At 48.9% G+C, this 20624-nt stretch overlaps 6 protein-coding genes across 6 annotated transcripts; 3 read left to right on the top strand and 3 right to left on the bottom strand.

The window, feature by feature from the left end:
- Positions 1–212: 212 nt before the first annotated feature.
- Positions 213–2523, bottom strand: CCR4 (CCR4-Not complex 3'-5'-exoribonuclease subunit Ccr4; the record flags this gene model as incomplete). Its single annotated transcript, XM_033573374.1, has 2 exons — positions 213–1399; positions 1467–2523. The coding sequence occupies 2 exons, from the start codon at positions 2521–2523 to the stop codon at positions 213–215; spliced, it is 2244 nt and encodes a 747-aa protein (XP_033423926.1).
- A 3080-nt stretch (positions 2524–5603) lies between these two features.
- ATNIH1004_008769 (class I SAM-dependent methyltransferase) lies at positions 5604–6809 on the top strand (the record flags this gene model as incomplete). The annotated part of the gene is made up of 1 exon (XM_033573373.1): positions 5604–6809. One exon carries the CDS (start codon positions 5604–5606, stop codon positions 6807–6809), a length of 1206 nt encoding a protein of 401 aa, XP_033423925.1.
- Positions 6810–7353: 544 nt separating this feature from the next.
- ATNIH1004_008768 (uncharacterized protein) lies at positions 7354–7592 on the bottom strand (the record flags this gene model as incomplete). The annotated part of the gene is made up of 2 exons (XM_033573372.1): positions 7354–7370; positions 7442–7592. The coding sequence occupies 2 exons, from the start codon at positions 7590–7592 to the stop codon at positions 7354–7356; spliced, it is 168 nt and encodes a 55-aa protein (XP_033423924.1).
- A 795-nt stretch (positions 7593–8387) lies between these two features.
- Positions 8388–9550, top strand: ATNIH1004_008767 (thioesterase family protein; the record flags this gene model as incomplete). The annotated part of the gene is made up of 3 exons (XM_033573371.1): positions 8388–8661; positions 8954–9123; positions 9194–9550. 3 exons carry the CDS (start codon positions 8388–8390, stop codon positions 9548–9550), a joined length of 801 nt encoding a protein of 266 aa, XP_033423923.1.
- Positions 9551–13863: 4313 nt separating this feature from the next.
- ATNIH1004_008766 (putative ubiquitination network signaling protein) lies at positions 13864–18199 on the top strand (the record flags this gene model as incomplete). The annotated part of the gene is made up of 3 exons (XM_033573370.1): positions 13864–15607; positions 15671–16966; positions 17955–18199. 3 exons carry the CDS (start codon positions 13864–13866, stop codon positions 18197–18199), a joined length of 3285 nt encoding a protein of 1094 aa, XP_033423922.1.
- Positions 18200–19459: 1260 nt separating this feature from the next.
- Positions 19460–20358, bottom strand: ATNIH1004_008765 (flavin reductase family protein; the record flags this gene model as incomplete). Its single annotated transcript, XM_033573369.1, has 2 exons — positions 19460–20256; positions 20313–20358. The coding sequence occupies 2 exons, from the start codon at positions 20356–20358 to the stop codon at positions 19460–19462; spliced, it is 843 nt and encodes a 280-aa protein (XP_033423921.1).
- Positions 20359–20624: the final 266 nt, after the last annotated feature.

Here is a 20624-nt window from a genome sequence, read left to right as displayed (position 1 = left end):
CACAAGAATGAAGAGTAATGAAAAGAGAGAGGGAGAGAAATGAGGATGACGGTGAGTAAAGGAGTACGGGGACAGAGAAAAAGAGAAAGGGACAAGAAAACAAAAAAGCAATCACAGAACACCACAGACGCGAGAAGAAGCCCCCAAAGATTCCGAGATAGCAAACCGGCTACGCAAACACCAGTCTCATAAGATCGACATGCTCCAGCCCCTCAATTCCGTTGCGGCCCAAAATCCGCCTCCACGACCTTTCCCTTTTTCCCTTTAACTGTAAACTCCGCAAATAATGCGATATGATCACTTGGAAAATGATAGTTGGGGAACCCAGGCACCCGACGTAGATACTCCTTGTCCACTTCCCCCAGTAACGCCGAGACGTGAAGTGTATTCGATGAATACCAGATATAATCCAGAATGGCTTTGAAGTCAGGAGTGTAGTTCGTAAAGCTCATTTCACCAATCGCGCCGTATGCTGACTTCAACTTGAATGGATGCGTCATACCCACCCGGCTGAGATTTCCATAAAGACGTTTCTCCAGATCTGGGTGTTCTTCCGTCAAGTGTCCATGTGCAATGAGGTTATACGCCGCCGATCCAGGCGACGAGTTGAAATCGCCACACATGAACAGAGGAATCTGTTCGCCACTGGAATATTCCGCAGACGGGGCCGGTTCCGGCGGAGGGGATGCCTCCTCCCCTTCTGCTTCTGAGAAGCGGAATGCCGCCTTGTCCGTACATGCAGGCCATTTCGCGTACGTATCAGAGAGTTTCGTGAGTTCCTCCATCAGGATGGCCGTCTGGATCAACTTGACGTCTTTGAAAGCTGGGTCCCAGTAAAGGTGGGCATTCACGACGATGAACCGCGTACCTGTTAACCGGTTCTCCAAGAACAGAACGACGGCAATGTGATCCTTTTGCCAGAGTCGGTTGTATATGTCATCCTGACCCTTTGCATCGGGACGCCGTACCGCCGTCTGACCGAAGTTGATCATCTGCTTGTCAAGCAGGATGAATTTGCTTCCCTTGAAGAAAGTGGCACAGCCATCGACCAACTTGGCGTCCTCTTCCTGCATGCCCATAGCTCGTCCTCGAGGCCAGTATACCCCCTTATAGTCGTTATATGCCAATTGCTCTCGGAAGAAGCCGTTGTAACTGCCTTGGTCGACCTCTTGGAGGCAGACGATGTCCGAATCATGCGACCGCAATTCGCTTAAGATAAGCTCCCTTCTAAATTCCCACGCAAGGACACGAGAGGGGGTATATCCAAAGTGCGACTGCGTTGCAGAGGAGTAGCATAGGGCGTTCAGAGAGATAACAGTGACTTTCTCCGTGGGGTTATTGGAAGAGTTTGCAGTCTCATCCAGGACCACCCAGTCTCTATCAGGAGGCGGTAGATGAACTATACTCTCAAGTTAGCAACAGATGCAATGAACCATTCCGTAGGCAAACTGTGGCATAATACGAACCTGGCATTTCCTCCCTCAGATACCTGATCAAAGCCTTTGTGCCCTCTTTCACGATCTGGGATTTCAAGATGTCGTTCAAAGGGTTGCCCTCGATACCCAGAGTGTCCAGCCTATAAAGATAACCCATCTCATAAGGAAGGGTGCGGATATGGTTGTCGAAGAGGAGGAACTTCTTCAGGCTCGTGAGCATGCCAATCTCCTCGGGAAGCTCGGTGAGATCATTATGGGACAAATCCAGGTGTTCCAGTTTGCGCAACTGTCCGATGTTCGGGGGGAGTACTTTCAATTTGTTGTGGCCCAGATACAACTTCTCCAAGAAAATGTAGTTGAATAGGGATGTCGAGAGCGCACGCAGTCCTTGCCCACCGAAATCCAGTGCATGCCAGCCCTGTCTGGTCGCTGACTTGGACTTTGTCAACCCATTCCGTTCTTCAGCTCCGTTCTCCTGGGGTTCAGGCTGGCTGGGCGCGATCTGGATGCCCTTTGCTTGTTGAGCGACCGCCCGGGCGTAGTAATGCGGGGAATTCGCCTGTCGTGACTCTGCAGCCAACTGAAGCTGCTGTTGCCAGTGTTCGTTCATGGATTCATCGATATCTTCGTCAACGTTAGCGTGAGCCCCATTCTGGATGTGGCCCGGAGTAAAGTGTGGCGTAGCAGCAGCCAATGCCCCGCTGGAGAAGTTGTGCTGGTGGTTGATGTTGTGGGAAGCTTGGTTGTGGTGCGTATGATGGTGGGCCTGCTGTGCGGGATGCGGATGGTGGCTCTGCGACTGGAACTTAGGAATCTGCATGCCAAATCGCTGATGGGCCTGGCCACCATTCATCATAACATGTTGTCCTTGGTGGGTTTGGGTGTACATGGTGAAAGGGTTGAGCGCAGCTGCCTGGCCGAGAGGAGGGGATCGAGAAGGAGACGGCGTTTCGTGACTGAACTTCAGTCTCCCAGTCGGAGAGTTGGTACCGTTCCGAACGAGGTGCCGTTGGTGAGAATGCTGTTGCGTTTGGAAGAAGAACTGCCCGGCCCCAGGCTGCTGGAACCTGTAGGTACCATCTGCCATTTAACGTGGCAGACGAGACCGTGAATTGATAGCTTGTGGAGGTATCTCGGGGACGACGGAAGGTTGAAATGCTGGGCTCAGCGTGGTGGCAGGCGAGAGGAGAGGAGTCGGGGATCGGATACGTTCTCTCCTTCTCTTCAACATGGGGTCCTAAGGCGGAACCACCCTTGACCAAACTCTCACCGGGATCAAAACCGCTGAAAATCTAACTCACACGGTCTAAATTGACCTCGGTAGCGATCCAATATCTGGCTCGGAGGGGCGATCGGTGGTTGAGCGATAGGGGCCGGCGTCGGACGAACGACTCACAGCAGCAAGTGGCGGCGACGATCTGGCAAGAAACCTGCACCGGAAGTTAGAAAGAAGCTCCCCAGTCGGCGGTACTCAGCAGATTGGGCAGGGCGCACAGTTCTCTTGGGCAAAAGTTACAGTAGAGACGCCACTGGTTTGTCAAGATGAGTGTCTTGTCGCCCTGACGCTGCGAAGTGGTTTGCATCGAAGGCGGGAGTGGCCTGGTCACGTGGTGAGTCGCCCGGCGCGTGATTCGCCGCCGATGACAAGGCCAAGAAACGACTGATTCGGTTTCAGCTTTGTGTCGACCTGCTCAGCGGCGAAGTGCCGTCTCGCGCGCGATGCTTCTATCACTGGACCCTCTCTCTCTCTCTGGCGGGGATGATTATGGACAAAGATCGGAGTCCGCCCACGATGAGATAACGATACCACCTGGCCCAAACGAATGTACCCCATACCTTTATATGTAGGACTACAAGTCCGCTTCTTGCAGGTGAGGTCCTCAATGGTTCTACTTGCGGGACTAGATCAGTGATACGCGTACAATGCCTTGATGTCAGATCATGAAGAGTCTCCCATCTTTATGTTGGATGTCTGGGAATACTACTGACAAAGCAATATCTACCATAACATGTCACACGCTTTTGAGGCCTTACTCCAGGTACAATGCCTTCCCTATAGGGAATCATGCTTGGCAGATGATCCCTTTAGTATGGGCTACTATATATTCCATGTCATTTAGGATCCATACTAGGAGCTCATATATACTACTTTCAGGGGTTAAACAAAAGCTCCTTGGTTGGTCCTGCATGGAGCCTGCAGGAAGGATCCCATAGTCATAACAGAACTGGTAGTATGTATCTACTGAGTATTCTGTGCCTCCGTAGTATACCGGTTTCTTGTACTATATGATTCTTATTGTTTCCACTGGCTTAAATCCTCAGTAGAGACCCCCTAATCAAAGAACATCAAAAAGCTCAGTCTCCTAAGTCCTAGCAGACAACGTTGTATCCCGCCACGCACGTATCTCAATAGATCAAACCTTATTGCGTTGGTGAGATTGGCGGTGTTCCCAAGGACTATAATGAATTGTCGCCGATCCCCCGCTTTCTCTCGGAAAAGGACATGTCTCCAGAAGCTGCAGGCTGGGCTCTGTCAGTGGGATGGATGAATGCGAACGAGTTGATAGAATGCTTTTGTTCCGGCTCTTGTTCATTGTTGCCTTGTTACACTGAACCATATATTGAGAGATAGTTCCCCATGAGGTTAGTCTGGCTCCAGCAGATGAGGAAATGATCTGGTATTAGGATGGCAGTCCTCTAGGTCTTCGTGTTCATTGATGTCTTGATGAACTATTGAGATAAGAGATCCATAAAACGCTACTCGTGATGAAACCTGTCCTTTTCACATCATGAATGTTCATTATTGATCCTGGCCTCAGGCCATCCAGCGCACTGTGGCGGCACGTTCCTCCGGATGCCGGACCGCCAGCCGGAAGGAATTCCCCAGCCTGCAGGATCCCGTTCGAATGGGAGGATGCAGAAGGATTCCATGGATCACGAGACTCTTGATGATGTCAGGACTCGACTCCAGCGAATTCCTACTCCGTCGTCCGGTTTCCCTGGTAGTATCAATGTCCTTCACATGGAATTTGGGCTGGTTTCATTTGATTTTCTTGCTGTTGTTGCTTCAGTGAATTAAACTAGGTAGGTCACCAGCAAATGATAGCCACGCCACTATCGGAGTCTATATTCGGTAGGCCACTACGTTGGCTGGCATAAATTTCATCCTGGAGCAGGAATAATTAATAAATAATAGGAGTAACTATGTAATCACTGAACAGTCGGAATAGGAAAACTGTCCGCGATATTTGTAGACGAGGTTCCACTCTTCGGCAAGACCATTCAACTTTTCCCTTTTTTGTTTTAATATTGTTTTCCCTTTTCCCTTTTCCCTTCTGCCTTTTTTTCTTTTTTTTTTTTTTCTTACTTTTCTTTTTCTGTCCGATCTGATCAATCGAAAGAAGAATGCCACTGTCATCCCCATTCTCCGTACTCCATGAAAGTAACCCTGTCGTATTTGGTGCAACAATGCAACTCAAACCCTCCGTAGTCCCGACTCCCGAAGTGACCTTGTCCTTGGGGGCCAGTCTAGCTAGAGCAGGAAAGGCTGGAACAATTTCAAGATAAAAGGTAAGGGAGGGTGACTACTTGCACCAAGTCTAGCTTTTCTCGCTCTTCGCCAGTAACAGGCAGTGGTCCGTGGCAGTAGCGTCAATATCCTCGGAGTAGCCCGATCGTTACTGTAGTAGGCATTCGTCAGCGATGGGGGACAAAACTCGCGAACTGCCAGGGCTGAAAATCATGGTGATTGTTGGTTGTCCCAAAGGATCCCAATCAATCAATCGAGCCTAAAAGTCACAGTAGGTCGTAGTGCCTGTGTGGAGTTGGTCTAGGGGGAACCTTGGCTCGACCTTTTTTTTTTTTTTTGCCTCTACACTTCCGCCTCTTCCTCATCCTTTCCTCCATGGGTCAGTCAATCTTTCTCATCCACCGGTGTCCAGAACCACCTTCTGTCCTCTTCTACCCCATAACTCTATTTTTCCCGCTGCTTCCTCGACCGTCGTTCTAGGCTCCAATGACAATACCATGTTCCTATTAATCTAATCCATCCCTCCCCTCCCGTCCAACTTCCAACCCCTCGATTCCTTCCCCCTTCCAGTGCCGAGAATGCAAAGCCGCAACTGGCCGAACTGTTCCAACACTTAGCACGGGGGTTTGGTCTCAGCGATGGACATCATGTCTGCTAGTTCAGCTGCATTTGCTGCTGCTCCAGCGGCCACCTCCGGCTCCGACCTACATTCTAGCACCTGCTCGACCGCCCCTACTTGGGCTGCGACGTCCACTTCGTCCCTTGCCTCCCTGCATGACTACTCCAACTACCCTTTGATCCGTCAAGGTGATCGCACCTACCTCCGAGACCCTGACAGTCTATACCCTTTGCCATGCGACCTGCCAGAAATCCATCGCCAGTCCTTGCGCTCGCTCATGCTAATGCGCGTCTTTGGCGGCCCTTTCTGCACCCCGTACCCACCTGACCGGCCACCGAAACGGATTCTGGAGATCGCCTGTGGCTCCGGTCTTTGGTCCAGCCTGTGTCATGACTATTTCTCTCGGCTCGGCCATCGCAACGTCTCTTTCTACGGTGTGGACTTGGTTTCAGTGGCCCCCGACTTGCGCAAAACCGGTGTGAACTGGCACTTCAAGCGACATGACCTACGCAAACCGCGCCTGCCTTTCCCCAACGACTATTTCGACTTCGTTTTCATCAAAGACGCGGGGATGTGTCCGTCCAGCCCTGCTCAGCAGGCATCGGGCTTGAGCGAACCGCTGCGCATTCTCAAATCGGGCGGAATCCTGGAAGTGTGGGATTCCGACTGGGTATTCCGATCACTACTTCCCAATCCGGCTCCCGCTCGCAAATTAGCGTCAAGAGAACAAGAAACTGCCGATGCGACCGCGACGTATACGTTTTCGTCTGCGACCCCCTTCACAAAAGTCCAGAACAAGTTTCTGCAAGATTACAACTCCTGGGTGGAGAAAGCCTTTGACCGCCGCAAGCTTACTGCGCTGCCGTGTGCCACCATCGGTCTCTCCTTTAACTCCGAGATTGATGTTCTAGAGAACATCGACAGTCGTCGCATAGCGATTCCGCTAGGCGAGCTGCGATGGGAGCGGGAAGGACACGGTAAGGACTCGAGCGGGGGCACGCGCAAGCAGCTGACCGCGGATCAGCTGTCTATCCGACGCACGGCTCTCTTGACAGTGATTCAGATGATCGAGGGCATGGAGCCCATGCTGATGGAAGCCAGTGGGAAGAGTAGAGATGAATGGGACAGATGGTGGACCGCCATGATGGCGGACGTGTTCCATAAGGGGGGCCTTGCCAACGGCGAATGTTTGGAAGTGAGCGCCTGGTGGGCTCGCAAGAAATAGAGTCACCCCTTCACAGTCCGGATCCAGAAATCTGAAGAGAAGACCCGGTGTCCCTGGTGGACGAGAAGAAAAGAAAAAAACAAACTGCAAAGTAAGCAGAGCAGTGACCATTGCTCAGTTCATATTGGTGATACCCCGAGATTATTTTGTCGTTTCACGTGTATATTCTTAGATTTTTTTTTCATCTTTATTCTCTTTCTTGTTAATATCTGATACCTATATTATCTGTTTTCATAGCGCTGTTTCAACGTTCGATACCGCTTTAAATAGTACCTGGTTATTCTGGTCAGCATGGATGCAAGGATATGGACTTGGGCGAGCGTTGACAGTTGCACGATGATGACATGATGAATATTAGAATTGAATATAGTATGGGGAAAGGGATTGTCCATATATAGTTGTATAAAATTCCTCATATTGTTATTTTTTCCTGATACCATGCTAGCACGGGATTGTAGTAGAGCAGATGGACTCCATCATGGCGAAGTCTTGGAAGACTCTGGCAAGGTGGAAAAAAGCAGCAAAAGAGTATAGAGAAAAAAACTCACAATGCTTCAATTTCTGTAATTCAGCCACGGTCAGCCATTCATATTTCCGGTGAGATAAAGTCAGGGATGTAAATAAATACATACCCTTTTTAACAAACTCTGCCCTTGCTATTCCCTTCCGTATCTGCTCCTCATCACTCAACTGCGCCTGCTGTGAGAACGCACGATGTAACCTCTTCCTGAAATAGTCGTATCCCAGTGGATAATTCCGTCCTAAGAACAGGAGCTCTGACATCATGGACGTGATTAGTTAAGGTAGTTCAGAGGTCCAATCTAGAGATTCATTCAGCTTGCACGCTGAACAATTAGGCTAAGAATAGGAATAGGAATACCTTTGTAGATGTTGAGAACCTGCCGCCGCAGTTCCAGGTTCGTCATCTTCGGTGCATTCGAATGGGGTTTTGTCGGTAGGAAGATATAGTATGAGGTGGGTGAAGCCGGGTGGATGAGGTTGGTGTTCTGGTCGGGTTGGGAAGATGAAAGACTTGACGTGGGACTTGCTTGGCCCAGAGGTGTTAGTGACGTTGAGCACGGACTGGGGAGGCAGGTTGGGAACTGGGGCTGATTATGCAAACGTATTCTAGAAGACTTAATGCTGTGATATTTGACTGCCTATAATTCTCAAAGTTGTATTCTGTTGATATGAAGACTTTTGTTTAATGTCTATAACATTCCCACCGTCATGTTTACATCTGTCAGAGTATATACTGGAGTAGTTAATAAAAGACAGTAACTATATGCGTATATCTTAGGTAAACGAATATCCCAATGCTTCATCAAAGAAATAAAATTGTTCAGAAGGAAGCAGCATTGAATCATCCAATTCAACTAGAAGCATTACACATACAAATGACACAATACTCAGTTCAATTGACAATCATGACAATTAATTGCGCCCTGCGGAGAGAGTCGAGTGGGGTTAACCTACAGTGAGAAGGCCGAGGCTAGGCGCGTTGGAGTACAGATGACCCCCATGAATAAGGAGTAGCTGCATCTCTACCCCAATCCCAACACACCACCCATGTCAATAATGTCGATGAGCGTTCTACAGAGGCAGCGTCTGGCTGCAATTCCACTTCAGTGTTCAATCCAATGTACCCGCGCCTTTTCCACCTCTCCCGCTTCCCGAAATGCCCATTCAAAGGCACCCAGGAAACCCCACGACATTGACCCCCGATGGCTTACCATGACCAAGAGGAGGATTGGAAAATGCATAATGTTTGGCCTGAAGCAGCCACAGATCCAGGAAGCAGGACAAATACTCCAGCAGCTGGCGAGGGATTGGCGCGAGTTGATCGCCGGCAGTGAGGGTTATTTGACTGATGCTACCAGGAGGGGATTGTTCCGACAGAGTGTCGCATGGGGGGAAATGGTAAGGTGATCAAGACGTTGTTTGGAGGGACGAATCAGTGCTAATGGAAATGTCTTATGCCGGATATAGGACGCTATGGTAAGGACAGGAGAAACACACCCTGCTTGACATCATAGTACTTTGAACTAACCTGTTGATCAAGGGTATATGCTTCCTCTTCTTGAAAATAGATCCGCTGCAGCCGTGTCCCTGATTACAGATTTCGTACTAACTGGTATAATCAGGTCATGTCAACAATGTCACGTATGTCAGATATGCCGAAACAGCGCGCGTCTATTTCACCCGGAACTACGCCATGTATGTAGATCCTGCGCACAAGAAAGAGTGGATGAATCTTGTCAGCAACAGAGGAATCGGCGTTATTCTGCGGAGTATTAAGATTGATTATAAATTTGTAGGGTTGTTTGGATACCCACGCACGTAAATGGTGCTGCATTGCTAACAATCCCATTTGTTGTCCACAGCCCATGATGTACCCCGACAAGGTCACAGTCTATCACAAGTTGGTGCATGACCCGGAATCGCCACACTCCTCGCAGCATGCCTTTCATCTCCAAGTTATGATCCTCTCGGAATCGCGCCAACGACCCGCTGCCCGGTGTCATGAGGACCTGGTCATATACGACTACAAGCTGGGGAAGAAATCCGTAATGCCGCCATTCCTTATGGAACAGTTCAAAACCACATGGAAGCTCCAAGAGCAAGCCAAAAATCTCTGGCAGGCGCGGATTCTGGAAATCGAAGATAGGGTTCGAACGCTCGAAGCAGAGAGTTGGGACCGTGAAGGTGCAGTTGAGGACACCGGTTCGGCGAAGAGGTAAAGTTGCAAACAGTCGAATTCTAGGTCTGTTTAGATGTGAGTATTGCCTATGAATCAGTGTCGGTGTATGGCCTTTATAGATACTAAAGTTTAACTGTGAATTGTACTGTACCTCTACATTTAAGCAATTTGACTCCAGTGTTCAGATGCAAATGCCTATGCATTGTATAGCCGGGTTCAACATTGAAACTGCCAGTTACAGCACCCAGGTGGATATTTTCTCGAATCCATATTTATCTAACAGGTGACGTGTCCTTGTGTTGATTTAGCTGTCCTTTATAATAATGTATGCTTGTTATAGGCAAGGAGTGTGCATCTATAAAAATCTGATAAATAGGCGGGACTAGATCGTTATTATTTGTAAAACTCTTGTGCAATAAATGCACATGGTATTCAAGTTGCTTTGTGCATATCATTGGGGAGAAGAATGTATTTGCTTCGGCCGAGTGTAGTCGATGCAGTATTTAGGGCTTAAGCCTATCATGCACATGATTGTCTATGGTAAGCATCTTTCCCATTAGAAGAAATACTGTAGTTGTGAAATGTTGATCCTGGCTATTCTACCCAGAAGACCTTATCAACCCTGAAAACTCAAATGATTAGTCCTAGCTCAAGGCATAGCAACCTCTTCAATGCAATACCACCTTAGATTGCCTGATGTTTCAGATTAGTAGTAGTAATCTACGGAGTACGTAGTTCTGCTCCACTAAACCAGCCACACCTGCAAAGCCATTACCACCTAAATGACCCAGGTAGTCAAACTCAATCGTCAACCTGATGAGCCTCGTGGAATCTACCATAAGATCTCGTGCGGGACCAATAGACTGTTGGTCTTATTAGCACAAGTGATGGACTTCCCTCCAAGCCAAGAAAAGCTTGCTCGCCAAGTGGCCCTTAGTCCAATCCCAACTGTGCCCTATGACGCAGATCTTGAAGCCTAGTGGCGCTGGTGGTATTTGTTGGGTAATGAATACTGGTAGTCGTTTCTGAAGAACAGCAAAAGATAATAAAATTGTGTGAAAAAAAAGGAACCATTTTCCAGTTGAGTCACATGAATCCGAAACCAGCGACGTCAAGAGATCCAATCCGACCGTATAGCGTATAGAGCCTAGACTATATATCATGGTCCTCGTTATGTTGCCGAAGCGTCTGGTGGTGAATCAATTCGAAACATTGGTAGAACAGCCACAGAGAGCGAAGGAAAAGGGGAAGCAACATCCAGATGCACAATCGTAGGTCCTTTTACGTACTCTCTAGTTCCCGCCTTTAGAATTTTAAGTGTATTAAGAACTTGGTACATACATACAATGTATCGGCGCAGCACCGGCCGTTGTTCGGATTGGCCTTGATGCCGAGGAAGAATCTTCTGGCCCGCATCGGTGTATGATTGGCCCTCCGAGTTTTTTCCATAGGTAGCCGTAGCACACCGTTGTGCTGAAAGCGGTGTGGGCAGGTGTGCTACAGCTACTACAATCCAGTGGACGCAGTATGTACATATTTCTACTTAGGTTTGTGATGGAATTTGTTTCAGAACCTGATCTCAAAACTGTTGATACGGAAGTTGATACGCACACTGGAGCATATGAAATACTAAGTGCTAATTACTACCCTTATTATTTCCTCAGCGATACATGTTTCCTAATTACACATATGCCAAGCAGAGGTTTATCCAACGTGACTCAGAACCAGGGTTCCTTTGTCCCAAAAAGTAACATCAGCGAAATGATCGACCGTTGAAACCTAGTGCCGAAAGTCAAAAAAGTCTGCCAAGAACTAGTCTCTACTCTAGGGGTGGAGTCGGCAACGCCATCCTTGATCTCACGATAACATACAGTATGTATACGTAGGTAAGGTGGGTTAGGGAATTGTCGGCTGGGGACATCCAGTACATCGTACAATCCCAATTGGGAGTCAACTCTCAATTGCTAGTGTATACCCTAGTAAACGCTGCAACGCTGATCAATTAGATAGTCGTCGACAGAAGGATTTTGGTTTTCCTTAGTAGTTAACATGGCACGCCCAATTACGCCAAGTACGGAGTACGTAGTGTAAAATAGAAGATCGTCCATCGCCTTGGTGTCCAGCTAACTTAGTGCGGCTGCGATTACAAACAACAAACAGCGGGCGGCTTTTCGTCTGACATGCTGCATGGCATAAGCGGCTCTCAACAGGCCAACGTCTACTCTGTATGACTGAGCCAGAGGCTGTCAGATTGATTGTCTTATCACCGTCACTGCCAGTCCGGACGCAAATACTGTGTACGCAAAACGTTGATGCTATGGTGGAGATCCCTGTATTATATGTATTATATCAGTACTATACAGTACAGCACAATGTATACCTACTTATGTATGTACCTTCCTACCGCGGCACCTAGGGACGGTCATTCCTGGTTATCGAAGAAGGGGTCGGGTATGTACAGCCGTTTTATCCATCCAAGTGATGGAATGCAACTCCAAGGGATATCTTATCTCGCTTGCACTCGTCGAATATTGTGTATTTTTCTACGGTACCTCTCTTGATGCCTAACTGGGCCCAGCTTGTTAGTCCCACCTGATACCGAAGAGTGACTAAAATAAGTCAGTATTTAGCTCTTGATATCCACAGTTGGGCCCAAATCAAGCCGAATTTGACGGAACCCTGGCGATGGCGGTAGAAGCCGCAGTCCCTGAATTGCCTGTGCTCATAACACAATACTCCGTAGTGTTATCTGTCTGTCCAGTAACTAGCTACACTGTATGATCTAAAGACACATCTGCTGGGTCGGCAACTTAGCCGAGCACGTGAATTCGGATATCTACAGCAGCAGCTTGGACATCGATATACACATCTACGCAGTTTCATTTATTATCTCGACAATTTTCACCGCGTCAATAGGTCCAACAATGAGGAATCCAGCTGCCAAGCCCAACGAGTGATTCGCAGCGGCACCATGATCTTATCGGGATTAGGTTCACCAGAACTACTCCCACAACTAATCGTCGTCATTCTCTCCAGGACAAAAACAACCCCGCAGAGACGGCCGACGGTGGATGGGATCGTCGGATCGTCCAACCCTATGAAGAATGTAAGTCACCTCAGATCCTGGACAGAGCACCTCCCCAGCGTCAGGTGAGTGGACAAGGAAGAACGGAAGGTAGAGGTGTGCAAGAGAGGGGTAATGATGAATGTTATCAAGAGGTTTCGATAATCCCTAGGCCTATCAATGCCAGTAGTGGTATCGTTGGCCTGTACACGTAGCAGGTGGCTTACGAATCCATTCTAGTCCAGTAGCCAGTACTTCGCTACCAGCGGAGGACAGCGTGGGGGACTGTGGACGATATACAGGTTAAAGGCTGGATTCGTTAGATGACGCTTGATTGATGAATTATGGCTGGACTTGGGGTGGCGGTGGTGGTATCTGCTGTTATCCGCCCATGTGGTGGCAGGGCGATCAATTTTGGCACCGAAATTGCTAAAAGACGTGGCTAATTCATGCCCATAACTACAGACTAAAATAAATAACTAGTCCCTGTAGTACGAAGCATATATTTCTCCATACGATGCGATCAAGCTTACCTGGTAGTGTGGAGTCAAGACATATAGGAGTACCAGCCTAGCAGGATAGATTGTGATCATTCTGAGATATCATATCTCAATGGATGGATATAGTCCTTGAGAGCATCGAACATTCTCTACTTCGAAGATTCTGTGCAGTCTCAATAATAGAGCTGTCCAAAAATAAACACCCTCCAACCAACCAGGATCGTACGTTTGGTATGTCCTGTACGGTAAACGGTCGATTGACCCGTAATCCTGAATATACGGTATGCGTTCCTATGTATTCTGGATACGGTGGAGATTGGTTGCCTGAGGCCACATTGTGGCGGCCTTGCTGCCTGAGCCTCTCTCTTACTCACAGCTTCCAATTCTTGCTGACGATCAGTTTCCTCCTTTCGTTTCGTCTTTTTCCGCCCCGTCTATCCAGACAGGCTACGAAACCTCATTTGATTTTCCCTCTTTTTTCCTCCCCGCCACACACCATCTCGCTCTCCTTTCTGTATCCCAATCTCCGATCTCTTCCCCCTTCCTTTTTCTTCTATCCTTTTTTATATATTACTTTTTTCTTTTTATTATTCAGCTATTACTCTCTTCCGCCTTTATACCCCTCCTGTCATTCCTTTTCCCACACATCAGTCCTTAGATCACGACTTGATCCCTTCTCTTTCCCTCGTGCTCTCTGACGCTGTCTTCGTCTTCACTTCCCGCCTGGTCCAAGTCCTTGGCTCCGCTTCGCCAAGCTGACTCGGACCTGGGTGTTAGGCTCCCTTGTCCATGCCACGTTCATCGGCTACGGCTAGGAAGAGTCACAGCAATCGGCACGAGAACGGCGTCATTGGTTCAGGAAGGAAGGTGAACAAACAGAAATCCAATGGGCATCTAAATGGTATCTCTACCGGCGCTGCGGCAACCAATTCTGGCCCGTCTTCTCAAGTCGACTGGCCTTCGTCTCGCTCCTCCAGCGACGCAGCCATCGCCTCCCCGGTAGTGGCGACAACCAAAGCTAACGGAACAACGGACTGCTCGAAGACGGATGGTAACGGACGTGGTCAGCTGAATGGATACGCTAAGGGCAACGCGGACATGTCGTATGGACAAACAAATGGTGCGATGCCGCAAAATGGCGGACTGGCAGGGCAGGGGTCGCGTCGCACGGACAAGTCGGTGTCTGGTTCCAAGAGGTCGAACTCGACTGCCTCTGTCAATCCCCTTCAACTGGCGTCGACTATCCTCAAGTCGTGTCCGATGTATGACACGATCGCTATTCTGATTTTCCTCCTCCAGCTGCCGCCCATGGTGCTGACCCTGGTCCAATTCTTGTTCGCTTCCTTGACCTTCATGCCCCCCAGTGGTGCATCTTCAGGTTCCTTGACATCCAACTTCGATATCTTCCAGGGCCCGGCCGGTACGCCATCGCTCGGGACAATGATCGCGATGGACGGGTTCTTCTTGTTGTTTTGGGGGCTCTTTATGTGGACCTGGGCGCAAAATTTTGCTCTCGACTTAGCTCATGTTCAGGTGGCCATCACCTTGGGCGGAGGAGGATCCGGCAAGAATGGAGGAGTAAATGCTCTGTGTGTTGGCATTGTTCTGATTTTGCATCTTATTCGCAGTAAAGGTATACAGGATTTTGTGCTGGGCCATCTGCTCTCCGCCAAAATCATCAGTCCGGACCTACTATCGCAATATTCCCATCTTATGCCCTCGGAGTTTCGGCGTTCCGAACCGCAGTCCTCTCCGAGCTGGATCCGGAGTTTACTTGCAGTTCATATCTTAGCGCAGGCAGGCACGGCGATGGCAAGACGTTCAATGGCCAAGAATAGGTCCCCCGCTCCTTCTCGAACCGGCAAACGGGTAGATACCGAAGCGTCTGCTGGTTCGCAGACCATCGATTCTGCGTTTGAATCGGGGACCAGCATGTCTTCCTATATCGGCGCCGATGGGCAGCTTGTTACACCGGCAACACACAAGGACGGAAAGGACCGATTGGTTTCAGCAAAGAAACGCAGGCGGCAGGCAAACCAGGTTCGGAGCCGTCAGCCATTTTGGGCTGCACTCGCGAGTACAAAAGTAACAGTTATGAGGGAATACGAACACTCCAGGGCAATGTCGAAAACTGCACGTGGTCTTACAATGACCGAGCACGATCTCCAGGGCGTTTCTCTGGACGATGGGCTTGTTTGGATTACCGAAGTGGACACCTCTACGATCAAGTTCGCAGCGGGCGACTTTGCGACTCTCGATGATGCGAGCGCTTCGGGGGTCTGTGAAGCCGGACAGTATGGAGGCGAGGACATGGAACCCTTTTACGTTTGTGTCAATGGCGCTCTTTGGGCCACTGCCACGATATGTAAGGTTCAGGATGCGCCAAAAGGGTCGAGCACGGTACGTTGGCGCGGCGAGGTCTCTGGTCTCGCCCCCAATTGTGCTTACACCTGTTCCTTTGTGCGAAGCGATACCGACGAGGAGATTTGTGCCATGAGTGTCAAGACCCCGGTTGCCAATGATGCAGAACAAGGTACGTTGCTCGCCACGTCTGCTTTGTGTCCGGTGAAGCACCTGTCTGATCGTTGGACGTCAGCAGTCTCCACGGTTTCGACCCCGCCACAACCACTGTATCGACCGTCGTCGCCAACCACCACGTTGAAGAATTCCATTGTCAATGCCGAAGCCAAATTAAACGAGAAGCGGACTCGGTTGAGGAAGGCCAAGAATGATCATAAATTGGTCATTTCCAAGATCAAGAAAGAGCTGGAAAATTTCAACCATCGACTTCACAGCGGAACGGACGAAAATAGACAGAAGCAGCGCTCGCTGCAGCTGGAACGGAACATCAGACAAACGGAAGAGGCTACTGCAGCTCTGGATGTTCAGCTGGACAACTTGGAGAACATTCCGGAAGAGGAGCTTGAAGAATGGTCGGCTCAGAAAGCGAAGTTTGAGCACGAGCTAGAGCTTCTCAAGCAGGCCAAGGAAGAGGTGGTTTCCGCGCGATCTGCTGTTGCTCGGGAGGTGTCCTCCTTGGAGACTGATCTGAACTCGACAATCCAGCGACGGGAACGTCTCCAGGGTCGCCGCACCAGAGTCAACGAACAGTATGAGCGCATCGTCTCGGCCAATGCTCAGGGCCTCAACGAGCGAGAACGGCGGGCTGCGGAACAGTTTGCAAGAGAGCAGGACCAGGCGAAGCTGGAGACCAACTTCAACGAACAATTCGTCAGCATTACGCAGTCCGTGCAGGAGTATCAGCTGCGCACCAATCAACTCTGGCAACAATCGGCGACCATTGAGCAGGCCATCCAGCAACAGCAACAGCAGATGCTCTTGGAATCGGTTCCGTTAACCCCCGAAGGCAACCTGCCGGGTATGAACCCCCTTAGTGAGGCGTCCAGCCTGTCTCTGGGGTCCTTGACGACGAGCGGCCCCCACAACCGGTCACTACTCGGACTCAACTTTCCATCGCTGAGATCAAGTCCCCTCCAGCATGCGTCGTCTCCGGTGGGGGCTACCTCGTCGCATCCGACCAGCCCAACGCAGGCACCGTCTTACCTGCCGCACTTCCCCACGTCCCCGCTTGCGCACAGCAATTCCCCCTTCGAATCGGACTTTATCTATCGGGACCGGTCATTCTCGAATCGGTCCGGACGGAGCAGTCTGTACGGCTCCGACTTCATGGATTCGAGCAGACGAGTTCCGTTCCAGCTTGACCTGGCCGATATTGGTGCCGAGAAGCGGAGGAACTCCGGATCTGAGGGCAACATGCCCTCCCTGGGGCTGAGGCCGATTTCGAGCCCATTCCAACGGGCCGTGAGTCGTGCCAGTGGAAGCGGCAGCGGTGGCAGCGGTAGCGGTAGTGGCAGTCCCAGCTCAACAGGTGGTAAGAGCCACTAGATTTGTGGCTGAGAAAACAGAACAAAAAAAGCTCAAGAGTGTTCGATCCGTATCTCTGTTCCGTGCCTTTTGGTTGCATGTTTCTGGTTTCTGGCTTATGTGGAATCTATCGTCTATGGGCTTGGATTCTTGGGCTCTTCAGGGGACTGTCCTGGCATCTTTCGCTGATACATAGTGCGGTCAATATATGTCCTTATACTGTTCCAGGGATCACGGATGATTTCTTGTAGATTAGATCTGATATCTAGTATCGTATGAAGCCCTTGAAGACCGTGTCCCTCCTTGAAACAATCAATATGTGAATAGTTGGATTGATTTGGTAAATGAGCGATATCAACCTCCCCTAGGCATAAGGATATTTCTTATCCATCGTTCCATCTTGCTGACTTGTATTCCATAGTGTATTCCACCTATCATAGTCTGTGCGCAAGGAGAGAAACTGGGCGGCTGCTGATGTACATCACGAAATGCAGCTCAGCCAGCCACACGAACCATGCCCAATGGAGTGAATCTACACCACCGAGATCATTGTCGGAGTCGGCTGAATGAGACCGTCACACGTAGTCTGCATACCAGGTGCATGCATTCCTGGACCCTATGGTTATTGATCGATATGCATCTCCGTTCCCCGCTGGTTGCATTTGATCTGTTCAGCTCGAGATTGTAGATCTCAGGATGTGTCTTTGACTATTATTATTATTATTATCTTTTCCTTATTTCTTTTTTAAGAGTTCCTCGACGGTATGAATAAACATCGAGTATAGCTGCTTAGGCAGTCGATATTATCTTAGGCATGTGCCAAATGACGATCTATGAGGAAGTAAACTCTAATATAGACTTGACACTCACACAAACCTCGTCATGCAGAGGACCCGTCAACCATTCGGTATAGTTTTACTTCATACAACGTTACAACGCAGCTGTACCCTCGATATAGATTCATCTGTTGACTCAGCTGGATGCGTTGTTCACAGTGGAAGTTGACGTCCACTGGCTCAACAAACTCGGAGAGAGCGGCACCTTTGACGAACAATTGGAGCTGGATATCAAGAGGGTCTTGAGATCGGACGAGGACTTGTTCATGTTTGCGCAGGATTACGGAAAGGTTGATATCGTCGACTTTGCCAGAAGCAAGGATAGTAAACCAGAGGAGAATATCCACAGGGCCATGGCGGACCAGCGTTATGAGGGATGCACTTTTCCCCGCCGCGAGTCCTAAATACGGGTCTTATGCTGTTAATGACAGTCTATCCAGATTGGCGCTTTGAATACAGATACCCGGACTAGACTATGCTTGTTCCATGGGTTTATACTGTTTATTGTTGAATGCTACATTGACGTAGGCTTGAAGTAGACTGTATCTTTCTCATTGCGAGAAGAAACATGTTCAATCTCTAGAAGAGTTAAACATGTGTGAACTAAATCTAAGTATATCATAGAAATGTGGATAGATTCATTATCCTTTATCTACCTCACTTTCCATGGAATACGATCTACCACACACACTAAAATGTGACTGTGGCTGCCCTGTTTGAGTTGCACGTTTTATCTCCCTGATTGGTCCGATGACTTGCTCTGGCCTGCACATTCCAAGCAAGTAAATACTAATGTCTAAGAAATGAAAAGTATCAATATACGGCTAGATGCTGGAAAATCAAGTGACATGTGATACCACGGATGTATAAACCTATCCCAGATAAATTCCATTAAACGTGCTAACTTCAGTCTACACAGTACTTACCACAGACACATGCCTGAAGCTGATCCCATACACCGTCCCAACTTGACCCAACTAACCGACTCTACATCTCCACCTCTTGAGAATCAGCTATTCATCTGCCTAGGATGCTACTACATCGTAGAAGACCTTCTAGAATGCATAGAAGAAAGACCGGGCCGCAGACAGAGATCTAGATAACGATGAGATGCCTATGAACAGTATAGTACACGGGGGATGCTGGTAAGCAGCTTAATACAAACGTCCTCAATACACCAATACGGATCTAATAATCATAAATAGATAGAAACGAAACGTAAAGGCAGAATAAGAAATGCGCGGGAGACCATGGAGCGAGGATTATTCTACTGATTTCGAGACCTGATGAGTCTGGAGACCGATATAGCCGACGGGGCAACACTCCACGTACGGAGGGCTTATTGCTGAGTTCAGATAAGAAGCTCGAGGATACGGGTGTTGAAGATTATCAATTGAATAAAGAATTAACGGGAGTTTTAATAAATACTCGGATCGAAGGGCAGATGTAGCGAAAGAAGTCAGGACACTAAGAATTAGATGATAGGATATGGCATGTTTATCAGTAGCAATCTATATAGGTTCAATAATATAATGTTGATAGTAGTCTATCTAATCTCTATATACAATTCAAGTTTACCCAACCAACCTCTATCAATTCATCTATCAATCATACTTTACATATCGAGGTATCAACCTGATTCCAACAGGCATTAATAATCAAGACTAGATTATCCCCTGACCCATTTTCCAGAATCGAGTATTCGCATAAGTCAAACACAGATCCGTGGAAGTGCCCGTCTGCGGATCGGGATCTGAACTGCATGTGGAGAGAACGCGCACAACGGTCCCCACAACGATGGTGTGATCGGAAACAGTGACGTTATGAGGATGGAGGAAACATTCAAAAACGAAGGGAAAGGATGAATGACCCTTCTCTATGTCCGTCTCCGTCTTCTTCCGGAGTAAAGGGAGAGGTCTAGCATTGGGTGTTGCAGGTGTAGATGTAGATGTAGACGATGAAGCGATAGGAGAATGGGCAACGAATTCAAAATCCCCTTTCCCATTCATGATAGACAGATTATGATTTCCACGGGAGAAATCCCTAGCCAGACATGCGGGCTCTTTCTCCGCCGCAAGAAGATGGACGAGGAAGCGACGGGATGATTGTAGAGCCGTGAGAGTCTCCGATGGTTGACGTACATTGAACGAGATGACTGGCTGCGGACACAGCGTCACCGTGTTGAACGACGAGACGGTCATTCCGCGAAAGGCTTTCTGGAGGTCTGCTTCGTGGGGATCGGTTGCCGTGATGATGGCTACCGGGTATGGCACGCGACGCATGAGGAGACGCACTTGGTCGGAGAGAGTGTGAGATGGAGTTTGATCTGTGGGTTCAGGCTTGCAGTGTGTTTCAGGGCCGGTTTCTCCTGTTGTTATTGCTGCGCGCAATCCGGTGACGTCGGTGATAGTCCTGAGGGAGGAGCATTGTATACGAGGGAATCGGGACGGACACCGTACTCCTAAATTCCAATGTCAATATCATGGTATATACATCCTAATATAATAAAAGAAATACCGGATTTCCCCCCAATGCGACTCGCAACTCGCATAGGGAGCGTCATGCTGTCGACGCTACTGCAGCGTCACACTCAAGAAACGAGCGGACAGAAAGATACTGAACGGGGAAAAGACGGTCACGTCGTTTCACAGTCACCATCCTGAAGCCTCCAGAGGGCCTAATGGCAGGACATCATGCCGGGAACCGAGCAAGAGTGGGACTTTTATTTTCCTGTCCAGATCAAACCGAAGCTGAGAGTTACTTGCAGCACTTCCGATGCCATCCCATGTCGCTTATGTAATCATGCCAAGTTCGGCGGAAAGATTCATC

Source organism: Aspergillus tanneri, assembly GCF_003426965.1.
Source record: "Aspergillus tanneri strain NIH1004 chromosome Unknown AapTan_6_pilon_pilon_pilon, whole genome shotgun sequence".
NCBI classification, from domain to species: Eukaryota; Fungi; Ascomycota; class Eurotiomycetes; order Eurotiales; family Aspergillaceae; genus Aspergillus; species Aspergillus tanneri.
This window is presented reverse-complemented; position numbering and strand designations above follow the sequence as displayed.